The sequence below is a fragment of the Falco cherrug genome, chromosome 4, assembly GCF_023634085.1.
Source record: "Falco cherrug isolate bFalChe1 chromosome 4, bFalChe1.pri, whole genome shotgun sequence".
Lineage (NCBI taxonomy): Eukaryota > Metazoa > Chordata > Aves > Falconiformes > Falconidae > Falco > Falco cherrug.
Window position 1 is genome coordinate 70,171,515 of NC_073700.1, and position 23,078 is coordinate 70,194,592.

The 23,078-nt window shown below is 41.6% G+C and overlaps 1 protein-coding gene and 1 pseudogene across 2 annotated transcripts in view; one reads left to right on the forward strand and one right to left on the reverse strand.

The window, feature by feature from the left end:
• Positions 1–1,350: 1,350 nt before the first annotated feature.
• OTUD1 (OTU deubiquitinase 1) lies at positions 1,351–4,179 on the reverse strand. Its single transcript, XM_014276337.3, has one exon. It carries the CDS (start codon positions 3,887–3,889, stop codon positions 2,573–2,575), a length of 1,317 nt encoding a protein of 438 aa, XP_014131812.2. The 5' UTR covers positions 3,890–4,179; the 3' UTR covers positions 1,351–2,572.
• An 11,226-nt stretch (positions 4,180–15,405) lies between these two features.
• LOC129735880 (uncharacterized) overlaps positions 15,406–23,078 on the forward strand; it is a 49,428-nt pseudogene continuing 41,755 nt past the window's right edge. Inside the window, exons 1-4 of the transcript XR_008731791.1 lie at positions 15,406–15,846; positions 17,788–18,015; positions 20,300–20,443; positions 21,200–21,268. The product of XR_008731791.1 is annotated as an uncharacterized LOC129735880 (transcript). The remainder of the gene's footprint in view (positions 15,847–17,787; positions 18,016–20,299; positions 20,444–21,199; positions 21,269–23,078) is intronic.

Here is a 23,078-nt window from a genome sequence, read left to right on the forward strand (position 1 = left end):
GCCATTTTTGTCATTTCATTTTAGAATAAACACAGTGTGTAATGCAAGCTGCAAAAACAATTGCCTCGTTACACGCTTCAGCAATACATCCTCAATGTCTTTGCAAACTAGTTCAACAAGTAACCTAGTTTTTTCAAATTCCTTAACGTTACCTGCATGCCCCTGTGACTCATGCAGTAGCATCAGAATTGCTAAGGAATCCTGTGAGAACATATCCCAGGGTTCTGCACTGTTCATTTTTAAAACTACTTTTTTGTTGATATTTTAATATAAATTATATCTTACAGAGTGAACACTTTATTTCAATCCTTCTTTGCTTAGCTTACCCTATGAGTGTTTCTAAGGTTTGTGCCACAAGACACAAAATTTGTAAGCACAATTCATGAGACAGCTGAAAATGTTAATTTTAGAAGACCTAAAAGTTAAAAAGTTTGAGATATTGACAACTTTGAATTAATCCATCATGTCTAACCTGAAACCTCAGCAGTCTGGATACAACATTTTTAATCAGTCGAGCACATCACTGATATTTAGTGATGCTGTATTAATATTTCTGTGCTTACGACCTGAGCAGCTGTTCTCGTCATCGGCTATCTCTGTTCCTCACGAACACACCCATGTCTGCATCTCTGCCTTGCTCTCACCTCAGAACTCAGCTTTCCAGAGATTCAGTAAAGTTAAGCAACAGGTGGACTGGCAAGACTGGTCTTTCCCAGTATTATTTGACCTTTAAATGAAGGGGAAAGCATGATCATGTGCATAGCCCGCATTTACAAGTATTTTGGAAATAACATAATAAACTTAATTAAATCTACTCTCTGCATCACATAAACCAGTATTAAATATACACACAATAAATTCTGCAGCTCTTCATTACAAGTGTGCTCAATTAAGACTGCTCCATTTCAGCTATTTAGTTCATTTTTAACCCCAACTTTAACCCAGTACCCTTATGTCATTGAAGGATGACCTAGTGAGATTAGGGGTAGTTTTGTAAATACATGCATGCCCACACACATGCAGAGTACTGTTTAACAACTTGCAAGGCATTTCCATCTTGTAAGGGGAGCAAAAAGCTGTATTTCCTTGTGACATTATCTCTATTCTAGTAATAAAAAGAGGGTTGCCGAGGTAGCTCTGGTGACAGCACAAATGTAAAACAAGTTTGGGACTGGCTGCAGAGTGGAGATTCCCAGTTACCAAAGTCACACTTGTGAAGTACCATGCCTCTTCTTCCTGCCTCTTAATTGGGTAAACCAAGGCAGAGAGGCTAAATAAAGGGTCCTGGGAATTCACTCACAGTTCCTCACCACACCAGGAATGCAAAGGGTGGACAAGAAAGAGCACAAATAAAATTATAGACTTTATTCATTCCATTTTAGCTGTGAATAGTCCTATTATACAAATAACAGTATAAATTCCAAAATCACAATATATTACAAAATAAAAAAGTACAAACTGCATTACTTAATAAATATATCTAACAAGTTAATCAGAAAGTAGAAGAGAGAATTTGGATTGGAAACATTTAAATGTTTGACCCAGCAAACCATACAAACCTCAGTTTAAATACTTTTATTCTTTTAAACCACAATGTGGAATACCATTCCTGATTGCTTGATTAGAAAATAACATCAAGTGAATAAAATGTTGTGATCAGATAATGATTCGTTGGTGCAAAACCAGTGCCAAAAAAGAAGCAGGGCTTACACAAAAGACACCATAACCCCAGAAACAAGAACACAAACACTGAGGTGCAGCCAAGGCAATTATTGCCAAAGCAGGAGACTATTATCCAGTCACAACATTCTATTGCAAGTTAATGTTCTGTTATTACAGATAAATAATATAAATGGAGCAGAGGGCAAGCCAACCAGTCAACAAGAGGCCAGTTTACTCAAAACAGTAATTAAATACAGAAGAGTCAATTGCTCCCTGTACTGTTCATGTGTAGCTGCATTCCAACTGGCTCAAAGGACCTGTTCTGTGCTCCAGGCAGAGAAAGCAACTGTTCTGAAAAGCAGTCTGTTCATACTTTGCTGCACTTTTACAAAAACCATTGTTTTAGTTTTGCAAGAAAATACCCACAATGCTTTCATCAAATTAGGGAGGGTCAGTTTGACATCAACTTCACTTTGTAGAAATATAAGGTTTATGGGTAAAAAAAACACAGCCAAAAATAGCTGTTACATCATAAGCCTTATTTACAAAAACTGTTTACAAATGTTTTTGGCTGTACAGCTGAAAGCCAGATACCAATGCAAGATGTAGAAGATGGAGGTAACAGTTTAAAAATATTGTGCAAAAAAATACATTCTTATAGAAAACAGAGCCAGTGGGGAGGGGAGACACATAGATGGAGCATCTGCTTGCAAATAATCCGAGGCTAAGTTTTTACAACAAAATATTACAAACACGTTTGTATCTATCCCCCAAAATCTAGTGTCCTTCTCTGTCTGGGGTGCTGCTGCTGCTGCTTCATTAAGGATTAAGGCATCACCATCACAGCCAGCACACCTTCTGTCTGTCTCAGTCCCTGCAGCAAAACTCCCAGCCTGCAGCCCAGGTGGTCTCACGAGCAGGCATTCTGCTCGATGTACATCTTGGACAAGGACACCGCCATGGACTTAGCCAGCTCCTCATCGCGTCTGCGCTGTACCTGAGTCTGTCTGCACCACGCCTCGTACTCGGGGTTGGGGCACACGCGGTCCAGCACGGCATCATAGTGCCCGTTGCTAAGCCAGCTCAGCCAGATACTGGGCCTTGTGGGGTCCTCGGGCCCCAGGTAGTGAACCATGGTGGAAACGGTGGGGCTCTCAGGCCGGCCGCCCGTGGTGAGGTGGATGTTCACGTTCAGCATCTGCCCCATGGCCAGCAGCTCCGGGTAGCCGGCCCAGGCCCCGTCCTGGGCGGCGCCGATGAGGAACTCTCCCACATCACCCTCGATGATGGGGTTGAAGTGGTCCAGGTGGTCGGCGATGTAGTGCACAGTCTGCTCGCGGAGCTCGCTGTGCAGCCCCTGGTCCCCGTACACCGCCTTGCAGACAGCGCGGTAGAGGCAGTTCCCGTCGGGGATGATGTGGAAGCGGAACCGGCCCTTCTGCCGCAGGTACTTGTCCTGCTTCTCCACCTCGGCCAGGTACAGCGCCAGCTTCTCGCTGCGCTCCGGCCGCCCGCCCGCCTCCCGGCGCTGCTCGGGGCCCGCTCCGTCCTCCTCCTCCGCGGGCGGGGGGCCGGCGGCGGGCAGCGCCTGGCTGCCGCTCCTCTCCGCGGGGCGACAGCCGGGGAGCAGCCCGGGCTGGGTGCCGGCGGCCGCCGCCTGCAGCGCCTGGCAGTGCTCGCTGAGGCGCAGGCTGCGGTTGCTGGGCTCCTCGGCGGGCGGCGGCAGGGCGGCGGCCTCGTCCCCCCCGGCCTGCCGCATGCTCTCCAGGATGCCCTCCAGCCAGGCGCGGCTGCGCGGCGAGGCCGGCACCAGCTCGGCGGGCGCCTCGGCTCGCTGCACGATGCGGATGGGCACGATCCGCTCCAGCGGTCGCCGCCGGCTGACGGTGACCTGCGCGCAGGAGCTGTACTGCGGGCCGCCCGCCGGCCGGCTGCCGGGGCCCGCGGCGGGGCCGCTCGGCATCACCTCCAGGCAGGAGGAGAAGGCGGGCATGGCGGCGGCGCTGCTGCTGCTGCTTCCCCCTCCGGGAATGAAGCCGTCCTTGGCGGAGCTCTCGGCGGCGGAGCTCGGGCCCGCGGCGTCGGCGGTGCTCGGTGCCTCCGCGGAAGGGGGTCCCGGCGACAGAGAGACCTTGAAGACACCGGCGGCGCTCGGCGAGGCCGCGGCAGCTGCAGCGGCCGTCCCGCCCGCTGGGTAGTGGGTGATCACGGAGCTGTAGAGCTGCATCCTCGGCTCCCCGCGGGCGGCGCTTTATAGGCGGCGCCGTCGGAGCCGGGGCGGGGAGCTGCGGCGGGGGCCGCGCTGGGGCTGCCGGAGAAGATGAGCCGCCCGGGTAAAAATAAACAAGGGCATCACCCCGCGCCGCCCCGCCCCTCGTCCCGCTGCCGGCCGGGCCCCGCGGCACCGGCAATTCCGACTGCGCCACCAGCTCCGCGCGGCCCCGCCGCCGCCTGCCCCGGCCCGGCCCCCCCGCGGGCCCGCGCGGCGCGCCGCTCAGGCCTTTCTGGAAGCTGCTGGAGGCCGGGCCCGGGGGCGGGGCCGCGCCCGTGTTTACTTCAGGGCCAAGGCACGTTGGAATGCGTGGGAGGGCGGGGCTTGGCCGCGCGCCCCGCCTTCAGGCGGAAGGGGATGTGGCGGGGAGGGGTGGGGCTAGTGGCACCCTAGCGGCGGCTGGGGGGAGGGAGGTGGGAGCGCTGCTGTGTGCCCTGGGGGTCTGGGCCTGAGGGCGTCCTCTCCCCTGTCCCCGGGCAGGGCCGAGCGGTGTGCGGTGGGCTCGGCCCGGCCCGGGCTGGGCTGGCTTGGCCTGGCCTGGCCTCGCCTCGCCTCGCCTGGCCTCTCGCGTTGGGGGCCGGCTTCCGTGGTCTGCCTCAGCCCGCTGCCTGGCCGGCGGTGCCGGGGGAGCGGCGCGGGGAGGCTGAGGGAAGCGGGGTCCTGGGCCTGAGGAGCGTTTTGGGGGAAATGCCGGTGTCCCGTGCCGGGCTGGCGGTGCCAAACCTCTAATATGCGGCTGTGAAAGCGTTTGATAACGGGAAGTGGTGCAGAACCTTCAGGGAGGGGAGCGCTGCGTTGGGTGTTCCCGGGGCCGGCCTGGGGCTTGCCACAGAAAGCAGTGAAAGCCGTATCTCGCGACAGTTGGTCAGCCAAGCGGTTTGATTTTTAGACTTGACCATCGAGTACAAATTATTGGGGATGTTCTGCCTGCAGCTGACTGATGCTACGTTGTATCCATGTTATTGCTGAAAAGAAACGATACTTCTGCCTACATATAATCAGTGTTCTGATTCATAATTTGCAGCTGGGGTAGGAATAATATTCATTAGTTTTCTGACAGTCACTGGCACAAGCTGCTATTTGTCCACCTGCCATCCTACTTCGGAAAATGTAGTGCATGCATACATAAGAAGTACATTATAAATAATCATATAATAACAGGAGAGACCAGATTTAAAATATAGGTCTCATAAAGATCATTGTTAATTGGTTTATTAATGCCTGTAGTGTCTTAACATTAAGCCATATCTTTTAGCCTTAGCTGTGTTATAAATAAAGTTGTATCTAACCCTTTGACCATGAATAATGATGTTATCTGTACACACTGGATTTGATTATGTTTTGACAGGCATGCTGACCAAGAAACACCAGTTTACACTATGATTAAATGTTAACACAACCTTTCATTCCTACCAAAATGGAAAAAAAAAGGTATCAACATATGTAATTTCAAAGTGATGTTTTAAAAATTTGCTGGATTCCATCCCACAGTCTCAAAATATCTTCAGAAAAGCTATAGTATTCTGAACAGATTGCAGCACTTTAAAAAACCAACTGAACAAACCCCCTTGATTTTAATATTCCAAAAATTTTCTTTTCCTTGCTTAATTTACGTTAATTAAAAAGACAGAACTAAGAGACACCTGCAACAGACTGCAACGTCAAAAATAATTGTTTCTTTGGAGCCTTGGTTGTCTTTTGGATCCATGCCCAGGGGTCTATTTCCAGCCTTCAATTGCAGCTGATTCCAGGGCTACCAGCAACACAATACAGAATTTCATTCTTTTTACCCAGAAAACATGTTCCGATCCCTTCAGCTAACTTGCATGTTGAAGATGCTGAAATCCTTCAGGCTAGAAACTGGATATTAATGAGAAAAGTTTTCATGTCTACCTTTTTTATTCTGTATAAAACATGGCTGCTAATTCCATGCATTATTGGGAACCTCTTAATAAAAATTTACAAAGTCAATATATATCCAAAATTATTGCCCTCAAAGCTTAAATGTAAAAGGTGTATCAGATATGAATCAAAGCCCAAATGTCCTGACTTACCTGCTACAGTGAGAAAGTTGGTATCTTTAGAACAAGTGGTGATGGGCATCAGCCAGGAGCATTTCTGGCAGCCTGTAACAGGGGAATAAGGTATTACAACTGCTCTGAAATTACAGAGTGACTCGAGTATTTCAGAATGTTCAGAACTTTGTTTTAAATATAGCTTGTGAGATCAGTCAGTGAGTCTATTTCTGGACTAATCATTGCTTAGAGAGGAATATATATTGATCAAATAGTGGTAAATTGAAATCTTCTTTCCTTGAAATGAAGGCTTGGAGCAGAGGAAAGATTCCTGTCTAGTTTTATTTCTTAGTAAAAACTTGACAAGGTATATTTCCAAGTTAAAATATGTTGTAGTATATTCATCGTTAATTTAATGTAAAATCTCTGAAAGTTTGCCCCGTCCTAGGGGGTTTTAAATGTGCTAATAGCTGTTCATTGTGGGTTTGTTCATTGTTATTACAATAAAGATGTACACTACTTCACGCTCACTAGCCCTTCTACCTACTATTTTTTAGTTTTAAAAGGGTATCTCTGTGGTTTTACATAGTGAATTTCTCTCTCTGCTAGTAAATGCCAGAGCTGACTACAGGATGGTGGGTTCAGAGTCTTAAATAGTCTGGTAAAAGGGGGGTGGGGGAGAGGCAGCTCTTTCTGTTAAGAGAATAGTAAATGGATCCAGCAGACTAAGAGCACTTTGTCATAAGTGAGTGCTGCATTTTGAATACTCAGTACTGCAATTTTCTTTCTTCTAGGATATTATAGCAGCTCCCACTAATGACTGTTCTGCCTCTCCAAAACCATAGGTTATTTGGAACAGTGGTACATTAACAGATGGGCAGCTGTTTAATTCTGATTGTTAGCTATAATGAGGTACAATGCTTGTGGTGCTTCATTTGAGGAAAGAAACAGATTTATTTTGTGCACCCGAATTGCCATCATGTTAGTATTCTGATTCTCTACTATAGCATATTCTGGACAAAACACTTGTTTATCTCTGAACAAAAATCCGAAGAGTATCCTGAAATACATGCTAAATATGCCCAAGTTTTTCATAATGGTAGCAGATATTTTGTTCTTGTATTCTGTTTTCATTTATAAATAGATACAATGTTTTTCCTATATTTTCAGTTAAAATGCACACAGGAGGATTGCTAATAAGGTTAAAATACAATCAAAATCTGTTACTAGGTAACAAAATCTGTTACTAGGTAACTGAGAGACAACAAACATTTATACCACTGTCTTAGTGTTAATAGTATATTACTATTAACATATTTATTACCTCCCATATGAAGCAGATGGAAAGAGAAGCTCACCCTGGTGTGTTTTACCTGTGGTGTTATTAAATACTGACAATGTAACGTAACCAACATTTTCCGTAAGTGAGCATCCCGAGTTAGTCACACGCACTTGGCCTGGGGGGAATCCAGTCTCTCTGGACAATTAATGACAAAAATCCCATTGAACTGCTGCAGCACAAGCATCTCATGGCGAGTTTTCAGCTTTCGTACTAGGAGTTACCAGAAATCAGCACTAACCTAAAAGGTCATTTTCTTAGATGTCTGCCATCTGGTTTTAACAGCAATGTCCTAAACCATGGCCTACTCCAGAGAGCAATGGACAAGCACTATGAATCCAGTTCTTGTGGAAAAAAAAAAAAAATCAAGGAAGAATTTGAATGTCTTCATTGCAAGGGTATCTGTAAAAGCCAGGGGCATGTGCTTGTGCCTTTAGGGCCTTTTGCTACCGGAAGATGGGGGTTTGCTGTTTCCCTGAGCTGCATATAGAGCTGCTGTTGATTCCAGGGAAAAGCTAAACTTTGCCTCAGTGTGGCGCGGATAAAACACAACACATAGATTGATTGGTTCCAGAATATTCCTGCATTTGCCACTTCTGTTACTTTTGCATGCATGTTGTGGCCTCACAGGCAGTAGAGGGGTTTGGAAAGCAAGGAGAACACAGTATAGAGAAGCCTTTCACTGTCTTCCACAGGTTAATGTTCCTGGCTTCTGGTTCACTCATTATAGGTTAATACAGAATAGATCTGGAAACAATCTGTGTAGTAATAAAGCATAAACATCTTCTGTGGTTAAAGTTTCCCCTGACGTGACTGTTATCACTGGTTACACTGCACATTCCAGGAATTGTTTAGATTGTTTAGAAGGCAAACCATGATCAGAGAAACAGCTGTGGAACAACAGTGGTATTCACTGACGTAAAACTAGATGCCTGAGAGTGGAACTACTTTTAACTTTAATGTGTAGTAGATAAATGATTGACATAGAAGGAACAAATTAATTACATCACCAGGAATATTTGTTAGCAAAGAAGGGAGAAGTTAGCTTAAATGATGTATTGAATGACACTGAATAAGCATTTCCACTGCCTTTTTTTTTATGCCAGCATAACAGCGCTTCAGCCAAAGATGTTTCTGGCTGAAGTATTTAATGAATTAATAGATCTTTGTAGATAATTGGAAAATGAAATGTTTAAATTTTATTAATAATTTGAAGTGGTGTATCAAGGACAAAAATTAAAAATAGAAAATAGAAATATGTATCAAGGATCTTCCAATACAGGGAAGAAATACACATAAGCTGGAACTAAAAGGAACTTCCTGTACCATCAGTTTTACTCTCTGTTGCCTGCAGGTGATCACATCATATCATATAATTTCTTTAATAAAATTACCAAGTTATAGATAACTTATTCAGGGTATAGTTCACGAACCTGTAAAGATGTCAGGAGCCAACTGACCTGTCAGCCAACCACCACTGCCAAAAGGAACAATTCTTCCCCAACTCCCAGTCTCTTTTTTCTTCTCCTGATGTCAGCTGCTTTGTGATGGCTTAAGTGTTGGTATTAACTAGACTACCTAATTTGTGCAGCTCTGAGTGTACCAGCAACACAAAAAGGAGAGTAAGTGTATCCACACTTACTTCTGAGGTGTGAATATGCTGCATAAAACAAGGGCTGTGTCAGAGAGCTTTGCCTTACATTTTTGTTCTGCAGCTTCTGCTACACTGTCATGTTAAAATCTTATTAAAATCTTACTCGCTGTATGGGTGCACCAGTCATTAGAGATGTAACCCACACTGTGACATCATGTGGCAAGAGTTTGTGGAAAAAGGGCTGCTAGTGATAAATATAGATATTTGCTCATATCTCAAGGTGTCGGGTGGTATCCCACTTGGTAAGTGAGTCTCTAAATGTGAGCAGTGACGCAGGTCAAGTCTCTCATTTCTACTCAGAAGTGTAGACTGCATTTGTGGTGGTCATTGTGCATAGAACCTTAAGGTGCAACCAGGGGAAAAAAAGGGGATTGAAATGCTGTTTCCTCTGAAAAAAACTAGTGGTAATAATGTGCTATAAACAAGTCTTATAATGTATATGACATTTAGAAAGAGTTATCTTCCCTATTTTAATAAACCTTACAAGATATAAAAGTGTTTGTAATGTCTATATTTTGTTATCAGTTATAGGAAATTAAATAGTCACTTTCTCTCCCTTTCATGTTGGTTAATGGCAAATTTAGGGTTGTGGAAAGTAGATATTTTGGCTAATACCAAGAGCAGAAAAGGGTTCGGACGAGGACAGACTGTGAAGGAGGTAGGGAAAGTGGGCAATACAGAAATACCAGAAGCAGGAAATCACCACTCACAATTACAGGAAATATTATTAATAGATTAATCTTGATAAAAACTGTAAGCATAAAATAACTGTGGTAGAAAAGAAGGTGCAATATTGCCTACTCTTGAAGTGAAAAAATACTGCAGTGAGACAGAAAGTAGCCAGCACTTCTACGTGTGGCCTCGCAACAGAAAGGCTTTGGAACAGACTGATTCAATGGGAAGTGTCATCTCCTCTGTTCTCCACAACCTTGCAATGCACACCTTTCCCCACCCTTCTGCCATCAGTAAGCAGTAAAAGGAGGAATCACCACTTCACACAGAGAAGTCAGTGTCACAGAAAACCACATTTCATCATTCATGCTTTGAGAGTCATGGAATAGCACATAATTCCATTAACCAGCTTTGTTGTTCCACTGCTGAGTCCTTCCTGTGAGAAAGGGCTGTGGTTACGTACTACGTAACCAGCTCAGCAAGTCATGTCCTAGCCCTGATGAAATGTAGGGAGACAATTTACCTCACCACAATTAAAAACCTGCTCTGCTTCCATCTGTGTAGCACAGAGCTAACTGTTAGGGCAAGGTCAGATCACAACTATGTAACTCCACTGTCTAACAAGAAAAAATAATGCAGGTAGAGCCATTAGAGAGCAGAGATGACATCAATTCATCCTGACTGATGTCCTACTCTGTGCAAATAATTAAAATATTTCTAACCTAGTTTTCCACAGCTAAATCTACAATACAGAATTGTTTTTCTGATTTGACATTTTCCAAGTTCTAATACAGCAAGAGATAATTTAAAAGAGCATTTATAACAATGATCCCAAATCTGAAGTAATTTTCACTGGAAGAAGTCAGAAACAGCTACACTACAGTTAGTGGATTTATATCGAAAACTCCAATTAGAACAAAATCTTAACTCAGTTTAGTTAGCCTGAAATACAAAGTAGTGTTCCTGATGCTTTGAGTGAGCATATATAGAAATCTTTAAATCATATTTTAGTAATTTGAGAGTTTCAGTACTCATTCCAGTGTAATTGAAACATTACAATTGTTACAAAGAATCACTAGTTGTGAGAGTTACATTATCTTTACATGGAAATATAAATACTCTTCAAGTTGTGATTTATATGGAAGCACAATTTTATGCAAATTAAGCATTAATTAGTAATTGAGACTCGGAATGCTAACTAGAATCAGGTTACAGTATCAGACCAGGGCCCTTCAACTGAACAGAGGTTTTTGTTCATGTCTATCTGAATTTCATAGAAAGTAACTATAGGAAATTTAGTATCCCTCCTCTTGCTGTATGTAAATGAAGTTTCTGACACTGCATAGTCCAAGGCATTACCAAACCAATGAAGATAGGGATTAGAACAGGAAATAAAAGGTGGCAATCGGCGTGGCTAGAGGAGAGACAACTGAAGATAATTTAAAGCAATAGTTGCACTGAAAGAAACTTGCTAGTGGAGTTCTTCAAATACCCATCTTGGGACCGACTTTAGTATTTTCATTAATTACACCAGCACTTAATGCGCTACTGATTTTCACAGTAGCTGAGCAGGATTTTTACAAGAAAGAGGATTTTTGAAGCATCATATGGGAAACTTTTGAAGACTAGAGGAAGAACTGGTTATGTGACTAAATGAAATTCAGCAGTGCAAAATGAAAGAGCATCCACCTGGTGGCAGGTCAGTATTTCTGTTATTAGCAGAATCTCATCTGTGGGAGACCATCAGGACAGGAGAAGAACCCACACATGCTATTCAACTGGAGAACCACTGCAGTTTCTGATATGATGCAGCTTTCAAAAGGACAAAAAGGATCCTAGAACACAGCAGGTGAGAACATATCCAAAATAAATAAGCATCTCTTGTAGAAAGGACTTGTGAGGCTTCATTTGGCATACATATGCATTTCTGGTCAACGTTGCTTAGGGATGTTGAATTTTGGCTGGAACATGAGCAAAGGGGAATTAAAATGATCAGGGCACCGGTGACTGTCTAACAAGAGAAGACTAACTGTTCTTGGCTTGCATTAGCTAAGGAAGGTTGAGAAGGGAACTCTGTAAATACAGCACAGATGAAATGCTAGCCAGTGAGAAGAGCTTGTTAAGTTAAAGGACAGTGTTGGCCAAAAAGAAATGGATACAAACTGACAATGAATAAATTTAGTCTTGACTCACAGCCTTGGCTTTCAGATATGACATAATTGCAAGTAATTTTATGAAAGGATCCTAGTAACAAAATAGTAGCAGCAGCATTGTGAAATCAGGATGGCCTATGAATGTGAGGACTATTATAGTTTAATGATAACAGTAGGGCAACAGCTAGTTAAAGACTTTGATCTTAATATGCATTCAAGTCTTGTCCTACTTCTTTGTTCCATGTATCTCTCTTTCCTTGGGTTTTATAATCTGTCATTTTCCCTCCCTGCAAATACAGCTCTCTTCTGAAAATGTGGTTACACTTTTTTCTTCCTCCAAATTGTCCAAGGAATTAATGTAGTTTAAACAAAGAGCAACTCTCTTATGAAGTTTGCAGCTGCTTTATCAGACTTGCAGAAGGATCTATATGCCCAAAGATCTGTTCACTTTTTCCAACAAAGCCAGTGAGAATAAAATAGATACATTGTATTACTCTTAGGTCAACAAACATGGCTCAGATAATGAGGAAAAATAGGAAATGTGTAGGGATATGATTGTCATACTTGTATTGTGACCCACTCTAACTTAGAAAATTGTTTCTCTGAAATACAGGACTAAGAGATTCTGGGTTGTAAGAAGAAACAACTGTTAGTACATGAATCTGGTTACCTTGGAGACCTGGTCAGAAGTTAGTGAGCCAACATTAACTCTTGATGACTTTTGTCAAAGGCGACTGAATGTGTAAAATGATCACAATTAGAATATGAAGCAAAAACCTGAGAGAGCTGGAAAGGAAGAGCCTTATTGTGTGTTGCCCATTCTGTCCTGTCCCTGAAACGGAACATTTCAGGCCAAAGAGATGAAGAGACACATCACAACAGCCACAGAAGCTTTGTTGTTCCATTCCAACTTAATGGACCCTCAGTACTGTGGTTTGATTAAGCAATAAAAGGGTATCTTGTTTTTAAAAGATGTTATGTGCAAATGTAAACATCAGTTCCTTAGTGGTCAAGTTCATCTAAGCTGAATGGGAACCCCTGGTGAGAAGGACATGCTTATGCAGAAGCCCAGTCTCTTCCTTGTGGTTGCTTGTGGTGCCACACTTCCTCGCATGAAAAGCAGAAGCCCTGGCCAGCAAAACAGCGATGCTCCTGGACAGACAGGACACCAGTCAGAGGCAAGTAGGATCTTGTTTTCAAAGATTACAACTAAACTAATTTTGCAGAGTTAAAACCAGTATTCTATCACGACATAAATACTATTCTGTAAGATGTGGCACCCAAACTATTCCAAATCCATTTTCAGCAGCTCCTAACTGAATTAAAAATCATAAAATCCATTTCAGGGAATTTGGTAAATGAAAACTATAAACAAGTAACTTTTTATTATTATCTCAAAAGAATCAATAGCTGGCCTTGCCCAGGCTACACAGTAAAGACATTTCTAAATAAACAAGGTTATTATGACTGCAGTAGGTAATTAGGGTGTGAAGCATGGAGCTACTTAACATAAAGATAGTAGTTAGAATAGTTATGACCAGACTGTAATCAAAAATAAGAAAACAACCGACACAGAATTACATATATCATAAACAAAGTGTTGATTTTTTCAGTGTTTTCTGGTGTTTATAAATAAATGTGAATCTTCTGATCAGATTCTCTAATGCATACAGCTTGCTTCTTTCATATGTATCAAAGCAATATATGGGGTTAAGAAAATGAGTCGTCTTCTGTAATCTGATCCCTACATGTCATAAAAATTTTGATGCAATTTTTTGGCAGTTTTTGCCACATCACACTACAGCCAATGTTCATAAACTTTTTCTCTGTTTCCAATGGCAAATTATACCTTTTCCCAAAACAAAATGCACTCTTCTCTACATTATCATTGTTGGAAGGTGATGTAAAAGACAGGTTTTACAAATGGTGTGTTTATGCCAATTTCTGCCTTTCACTCAATTACCCTTACCATTTTTCTAACCAAAAGAAAATATCTGAAAAGAATACCTGAGTTACAAGTATCAGTTTAAACTATTACTCAGCACATGTGACTTAATAATGAAATCTCCCTTTTTATAGTCTTTTAGGTAATATTTGTGAATGTCTTGATGACTTATCTCCTGCAGTATATCTAACTTCTTAAACTTCTTACCAATTACTTTTCACTAATATAGAGAGATAGCTGTTTTATCCCTTTTTCAGCTTGAGCTCAAGGAAGAAAACAAATCAGGCATTTAATTTTATCTTGGCAGTTTGTATCGCTTTCCTCATTTCTTCTTTGGATGAAATGAGAGAGAGCACCTAAAGCATGCAGAAAAGGTTCAATTAATAAAAATTCTTTCATTCTTGAAAATAAAGGCCCGCTTTTTTCTGTAAGCCACATGAATCCCTGACACTTCTGTGGATTCACAAAAGTTGAAATGGTTTTACCCATGCTAATCACTCCAAATATTGCAAATGGTCTTTTACTCTTTTTGGATAAAGGAAACTGAGTCTGTAACCTGGTTCATAAAAATTATGTATCACATTGAACAGACACAGGTGTCAATCCTAGCAAAATTCAATTCCATTAGAAGCAATCATCCTGTTTAAAACTCCCGACAGTTTGTATTAGATAAGACATTATTTTGCTTCTATATTTATAGAGTTGTGCCGTGTTGATGTGATGTTTGATATTAAATGCTTGCCATCTATCTAGCTGGAAGCTGAGTTCAAGCAACACTGAAGTGATTTTTAGTGTAAATGCTAATAACTATTGAGCTGAAAGAGCACTACACATCAAGTAGCGTATTCAAAGACAGAATCATAACTTTACAGGTTTTCCAGCTAGTTCAGACTCTCTGATGGACTTCTATCAAGGGGCAGTTATAAGAAAATTATGCTTAGCTTTTGGATATCACCCTGTTGCCTCCTAACCATGTGAAAACTGGAATGTCAAAGCCTAAGTTTGTTATTACAATGAAAGCAAACATGCCTGCCACTCATAATGGCTTATACTTATGTCTGACATCACCTTCTTCTGGCCTGCAGTCATCAACTTGCCTCAGATCTCTTCTTCTACCTCCAGCACCTAAAATGCTATTCTGTGTTTCCTCCACATTCTTCTTAATTCTCGTGTAGCTTCAACAGCCCATCTGAACTCCTCACTTCTGTTTTCAAACAGACTGGATAAGGGAGAGGTGGATGAAGGTCAGGATGGTCAATGTGTGGTGGGAATCATTGCATTTGGGTGCCTCATTCTATGCAATATTCTCTGAAACATGCCATAGTGTGGGGAAAACCTTTCTTGCACTCAAAATTTACCTGGAGCCCACGAACCCTCCTCAGATAATTAACCTCCAGTGAGTACCTAACCACAGGCATTTTCAACTTATCAGCACTTCTAGCCTTAATAGGCTTGAGTTAGCCGGATCCTTGTAACAGTGAGGAAGTTGGCTGGAGGTGGGGAAGGGGTTACTGTAGTAGATTAATGCGCGTTGCACGAGAAAAGCATTGAGAAGTGAGTGAGATTCTTTGTGGAGTAACAGCTGCCTGGCAGCACATAGCAATCTGTGAAAAGCGTTCTGCCTGCCGGCCCCTGGGACGCTGCAGTCTGCTCCCCAAGGGCGAGTTTCCGAGGCTGAACCGGACAGCGGGGCATGCCCCCGGGGCGGGCGGCCTCTCAGCAACTGCTGCCGGCAGCAGCGCCGCTGCGGGCCGCGGAAGAGCGGGGCCTGGCGGCGGGGCCGGCGGCGGTTCCGTCCCGCGGGCAGGCAGGGGCGGGAGGGCTGAGGCGCCGCCCCCGCCGGAGAAGGCGCGGCGTGGCGGGCGGTACCGCACCCCGGCCCCGGCGTCACGCGTCACTTCCTGTCGCCGCGGCCGGAAGTGTCGCCTCTCGCTGCTCCGGCCGGCGCCGCGTGCAGGGCTTGCGCGTTGCCATGGCTGCGCGGGCGGTGTCCCGCCGCGGCGGAGGGCGGGCCCGGCCGGCCGTGAGCGTCCCGCCAGGGAGGGCTGCCGGCCCGCGGCCCCGGGCCTCCCGCCTGGCCCCGCAGGCGCTGGAGCTGCTGGCGCTGCCTGGAGGAGCCGGAGCCCGAGCGCCGGTGAGGGGCGGTGGCGGGGCGCTGAGGTGCGGCGGGCGGGGGGCTCGGGGCCCGGGGCCCGGGGCCTGGCCCGGCGTCCCGCGGCGCCGCAGGCACCCCTCGGCGGAGGCGGGTTGCTGTCAGAGCCCGGGCTGGTATGGGCACGGTTGCTTTCTGTGGAGACCCCGCCTGGCTGTACAACTGCAGGAGGGTGAAGCTGCAGTTTTACAGCTGGAGGACGGTTCCCGATCGGTCTCGGGTGATACCAGGCGTCGTTAACGGCCCCGTTTCACGGGTCTTTCGAGCATGAAACCGAACGCACCTAAATTTTGCTCTTGGTAATGCTCCTGGAGGGATTATATGACACAGAAGCCTCAGACACAACTTACACGACCAATGTGATCAAGTTAGTGCCACTTTATTAAGGGATGCACAGCAGTTTATACACTAGCACAAAGCACACACATTGCTTCTAGATTGCTAATAGGCTAAAGCTGCTTGTCTATTCACTCTCCTGCACTTATGATTGGTCACAGTGTGGTATCCATGCTCCTCGCCTACATTCTATTTTCTTATTTTTCAGTCCAACTCCTTTATCTCTTTCCCATGTATGCTCTTCCTTAATAGTCCAACTTTCTTATCTCTCTGCCAGTACACAGTTTCTTTGTCTCTCTTGGCCTTGCATATGTCCTTCGCAACAGCTGCAGCCTACTGTTACAATGAGGCCACTCGGTCTGGATTGCTCATAATATGTCGGTTGTCTTCCAGCCACTCCACAATTATACATGCAACTTTCACCTAAATACCTGTCTTACCTATTTAACAACATTCGCTGTATTTTGCTGCTGTTCCAGAGACTGACAAGAGCAAGGCTTTATCTTGTATACACTTCTCTCTTCTGTGTTGGAAGAATCTACTTGTACTTTTGATTGTAAGTAATCTATTTGTGCACTAAATTAAGGTTAACATAGCCCATGGTAATTCAGAGTTGGTTGTGCTGTGCGTCTTAGAGGGCAGCGTTACAGCTGGGATCACAACTGCGTCAGTGAGGAGTTTCACACACAGAATCATGGAATAGTTTGGGTTGGAAGGAACCTTAAAGGTCACCAACCCCCCTGTGTCAAGCAGGGACATCTTCAACTAGATCAGGTTGCTCAGAGCCCCATCCAAGCTGGCTTGAATGTTTCTAGGGATGGGGCATCTACCACCTCTCTGGGCAACCTGTTCCAGTGTTCCACCTTCTTTGTAAAGAATATCTTCCTTATATCTGGTCTAAATCTGCCTTATTTTATTTTAAAACCATTGCCCCTCGTTCTATTGCAACAGGCCCTATTAAGAAGTCTGTTCCCATCTTTCTTACAAGCCCCCTTTAAAGTACTGAAAGGATGCAATAAAGTCTCCCCAGAGCCTTCTCCTCCAGGCTGCACAACCCCAGCTCTATTGGCCTTTCTTTGGAGCAGCTCCGATTGAATGCTATTAAAATTTTAAACTTCTTTGCCCAGTTAGGATGACCTGTTTATTAGGTAGACTGGGGCAAGAATTTTCTGATGCCATCCATTTCTAACAGAAAAGAATTTTGACAAAGTAAAAATGTGCTTTTAGTGATTCAATGTTCTGATTTTTTATTAAAAATGTAACAATGTTGAGTGTCTTTTAGACTATGTTAATAGTATCCAAATAGTCAGTGAGACAGAAAACCCAGCTCCTAACCAAATCTAGAACTCCTGGACTGATATATTTCTGTGCAGAACGCTGGAAGTAATCTATTTACTGACAAAAGACATTCTTTTCTTTAGTGTTTTCTTTTATGTTCTTTAGTACAATGTTTAGTGTTTCTTAACTTTTGTTATTTGAATAAAAAAACTTGTCTTCATGAAACAAACAGGAACAAGTGTTTATTACATGCTTTTAAACTCCCATCTATCTTTAAAAAGTCAGACAAGTAAAATGATTAAAAAATAGATAGGCACTTTGCCTCTGAATTTCCATAATTACAGAAGATTGATTAACTTGATTAATGCAAGTACTGTAATATTGCAAGTGTTTATTTCAATTCTGTCAGGATTTGTAGACCGCATTTCGGATTACTTAAAAATAGGGCATTACAGCACAGATCATGCTATGCAACTAGATTTCGAAGAAATAGCAGAATTAAAGGAGCTAGCTATTGTTATACAAGCTTTAATCGAGGTAAATTAGAAAAGTATCATAACAGAGTCTTCCTCAAGCTGTAGAACATGTGCTTTTGTCGCTGTCATGTCTGTTTTGTGTAATTCTTAAGGGATCTGTTTTGGCTTTTCTTCTGTCTTCATATACCTATTTCAACTAAATTATATAATTTCTGTTTTCAAAATAGAATAATGTACAACTATTGATAGATGAATTAGAGACTGGATTACTTGGCTATCTGAATCAGAGAAAATTACGTAGAGATTAACATTGTTTAATGTACAAAAAATAATAAGTGAAAATTCCGAGGGTTTAAACCTATCTAATAGTGGCTAAGAGTCTGGAAATAAATCTGGGCCTGTCAGTTCCATTGATACTTACCTGATATCAGTTATGAGTCTAGCTAAGGAGATGTCACACATCAGATTAAGGAGATTAAACAGTGCAGTGCTTCTGCAAATCACATATAAAAGCAAAATTAGAAAGAGGATCCAAATCAGATTATCTACTTTTGTACAATTATATGTGTATTTTAAGCAGCACCTCACTGAAATTTGATGTTTAAACTTGGGAGGGAGTGTGCAGTACATAAAGAGGCACAGTGCTGTCTGTTTAACATAAATGCCTTATCAATTACTGATGGAAGACGGGTGCCTCTAGAGACCTGCAGAGGGAAATATGTTCTGTCAAAATGCGTTTCTATCTGTCCCTTTACTATGTAAGAAATTACAAAGGAAGGTGCTTTAGAATATAAAATAATTATGTGCACAAAAAGGTGAATTTCCTAGAAAAAAAAAGCTTTCCTTTTTAGTCCTTAGATGGTATATATAGAACTAAAAATAAATGCATTTGGTACTATTTTTGGAAGCAATATCTCATTGTACTTCACACCACTGAAAGACTTCAGAGTATTTTGCTCATCTGAGCCACTGGCAAGCAGAATGCATTTCCTTTAACAATTCCTCTCTCAGTTCTTGCTAAAATAGAGACATTTTTATGCTTTTTACCATATAATACTTTACAGACTGTTGAATTAGGATTTATAAACAAGTTTTCTGGGCTTACATTTTGATACCTGTGTTGATACACGTGTATGGGTCTCCTTTGCAGAATTGGACTAGTTCCTGTCTGGCAGATACTTTAATGTTCCTAAATTAGTTATTTTTTGAGAAAGCTAAATATCTTTCCTACATAAATATTCTCTGTCCATCAAATACTGAATCAAAATGTCTTTAAAAATTGCAGTACCGAAGGTTTGGAGGGGGAGTTTTTAGTTAACAGATGCTTTCCTTGCCTGGGACAAGTAAAACGCTTAATATTGTATATCCAGATCTTCCATTTCATGAGTTGCAGTTGTCTTAATGTCAGTTTTAAATTTATATATCCACAGGAGTGATACAATGGAGTAGTGCTTACAAGAAACATTACAAGGATATCATTGATACTTCTGACATGGCAATATATGTTTATTTTGGCACATTTTTATAATTTTGTTCTGCAGATGTAATTACCATTTTCTTCATATAATTACTTGTAAATTTCATCAGAGAACATTATGGTGCAATATTTCATGTTTTCGTCATAGAAGGCTCTCCTTATTTAATAGTCTAACTTGTTATTTGGGGTGAGAATCAGCTCACAGATTAAGAAACCTACATTGTAGGTGTCTCATGGGGGTATCTTTGTCTGAGCAGGTCATCTAAACTTCCCATATAGTTAGTGCAGATCTGTCTGTGTTGTCATTTGAAATATCTAAAAATATGCTACTTGCCCTGTCTCTGGTTTCAGAGAGGGACAGGTTTCCTTTAGCCCTGGGTCACATATGCCAGTCCTGCATAAGATGTCTTTCATACCACATTTCTTGTGGCACTAAATAAACAGTAAATAAACACTACTCATGTGTGCATGAGCAACTGAGTCAAGTTCTATTGACTTCATTGCTTGTAACAGAACTTATCTAGTTCTTATGTAGACACCTAAATTTAGGTGTTTTACTCTGCAGATGGAAATTCCTGCTGACATCTTAAGATGTCCAAAGTATGGATGTGAAACTGTGAGTTCTGACAGTTTCATGACCCGTGACCAAGTGGCTGTTGTAAGACCAAAGAGGATACCATAGGGCATAGAAATGCATTAGATGCTTGTGTTTAGATGAATGAATCTAGCTATCAGCATCTTGAACAAAGTAGTGGAATCGTCTGAAGTCCACTAAAAATAGTGAAAAAAGTCTAAAAAGAAAAAGCTTTTATTTTTACTAGCTTACTTTGTGTATGAAAATAAGTAATACTAAGATTTCAATTTTTAGCTCATTCACTCCCTCCAGCAAGATTTGTTCATCTACGAAAGCATCATTCAAGCACCATATGAAGAAAAAATTGAAGAGCAGGCTTCAAATCTTTGTAAACATGTAAATGATCGACTGACAGACATTGAGTTTTTACACAAGTAGGTAAACAGAAAAATTGCTATTCACTTACATGTTAATCTTCACTAGATTCCAGTTCTCGTTCACATACCCTCTTTCTGCAGAGTAATACAATATTTTACTTAATGAAAAGTAATCCACAAAAGTATTGAAAGTAAGAACGTTTTTTAAAGTGCTAATATAGATTTAAAAGCGCATATCCAAGGTGTCTTTGCAAACTTGCAATTAACAGAACATGGATTACATTGTACTTGGCATATTAACAACCATATCTAGGAAAACTTGAATTGAAATGTGGTTATTTCTAGTAAAATACTTTATGACAATATTTTAATAAGCAAGAAACATAGCACACTTCTGGTGTGTATAAATTATTTACAGTTCTTTTCCCATGTGTTTCTTTGCAAATATAGAGCCAGTGATCTTTAGGCAGTAACTCACAGCCCATGCCAGCATTAACACTCCTAGGCAATCATGTTACAACTAGTGAGCACTCACTACAAGGGAGAAATATGTATAAAGCCTCAGTCGTTTTCAAGCTTCTGATATGAACATTAAAAAAACATAATAAAAAAGTCAATGCAGAAAAAAAAAAGATAGAAAAATAACATGAGCTTATAATTGGTTTTAAGTCCAAGAGCTTGGATAGCATTTAATTTTCTTAAATGAAAAAGAATTATATTATATAAGAGTTGTTTGGTTTGATTTGGTTTTGTAATTGCTCCTGTCCTTTTATTGCACATGAAAGTTGTCAGCAATGTGTTAGAAGTTCCATTGCAGAAAGAGGTCCAAAATCAACAGAGCTACAAGTAACAGTTGTGATGCATGGGCTGTTTGCAGAGCATTGAGGTGGGTTTTAATCATTAATGTGGTAGTAGACTGCTGGTCTGCGTATTAACATGTTATAAACTAATTACAGAGAATAGCTTTGTATTTGAATTTTTCATGAAGACGAAGCATTTAAACTATATTGAATAGAAACAAAATAATTAACACAAAAATATAATTGTTTTTAAGGTATTGTTTCCCCCCTTATGCAGTTTAACATACTTGAGTATAGTTTTAGATTAGTGACATCATAGTTACTACAATATGAATGAGGTATGTTAGTAGATACCAGTGGGATGAAGCAAAAATCACAGTTTTTAATTTCCTGACAAGTGAAAAACATTTGACCACAAAATACTCAAGCAGCATAGGATTAGACCCAAATAAGCAGTCAGTGCTTACTTTTCTGTCTTACTGAGGGTAGTCAAATCAAATGAAGGGATGAACTTTTTTTAATTTGCAGCAAAAGAAGGGAACTTGCTTTAATGGACAGTCTGTGATTGGGTCTGTTAGGAGGCAGAAACATAGTAGTCACATAAAATGCTGTTTAGTTCAATTAAAAATGAAAATGTCTTGATAAGTTCAGTAATTGAACTCAGGTTACCAAATACAGAATGATGATCAATGGTGGGCACTCCAGGTGGCTTTCTGCTGCCCCCTAGGGACTGTGCTACAAATGTTCCTAATTAACAGATTTCGGGATGTAATTGGAACAGTAAAAATAATCCGAATTAGAAAGCATGGAACTTAAATTTCATCTTTCTTCCCCCACATTCAAATGGAGCATGCAATTTTGTACTTCCTGGCAAAACAAATTCAGTATTAAAAAGAATAATAAAAAGCTTCACTTACTTTGTGGAGAATGTGATGGGTAAAAATATTTAGTTATAATTATTCTACTGTTGTTTATACATAGCACAGTCAAGTGGAGATATATAGTGGGAAGTGTGTACAGTGTATTAACATCATCTGATGTATAATACAGTATATAAAAAATCATAGAGAACCCTGGAAGGAGAAAAGAATGCGTTTCCACAGAATGAATGATCTCCTAGACATGTGAAGGGACAGGAGAACAGGTGCACTTGTGAATGAGTTCAAACCAGCATTAATCATGTGGATGTTTCAGAGAATAGGATAGAGAAATGTGAAGCAAAGGAGAAAAGTTCACAGAAAAGATGTGAGGAACTGTGAGGCTGAGGAATTTTAAAAAGATGTGAGAGGAAATCAGAATGCTGAAAACACTGAGCAAGTAACAGAAGATGATACGCATTTCAAGAATGCTGCATAGCTTAAAGTGGGCAATTAGAAGGCAAAAGCTAGGTTTTAGCACTGAAGGAAAGGGTAGCCTCTGTAAAGAAAGTAGCTACAAGATTTATTAAGACTTTACAGAGAGTGAAAAAAGTTAGTTTTATACATTTGTTCTTCTTTATTCCTGAATAATGTATGTAGCACCATCACTTGAAGAAAGAAATTGTGCTCCAAACCCAAGTGTAAAACAGGGATTTTCCCATGAGAATTATGGAATCTTCCTAGCAATTACTTTAATGGTTTAAACAGAGTTGATTTTAAAAGCACTGTAGATTATATAGACTCTTTGAAGAAGAACTGTGTTCCCTTTTAAAATTAGATACTGAAACACTCCTTTTTGGGAGCTAGTCACTTCTGAGAAAAATTAAGAGAGTGGCGTTTATCTCCTGTAGCATTTAATCACTGCTGTACACATGTTTATGATGCAGCTGTGCTGACCTTGCTTTCTTGATAGTCAAGGCAGAGAAATGGGTATTTTTTAGAACACAGTTCATCAGATCTATTTTAGATACCTACTTAA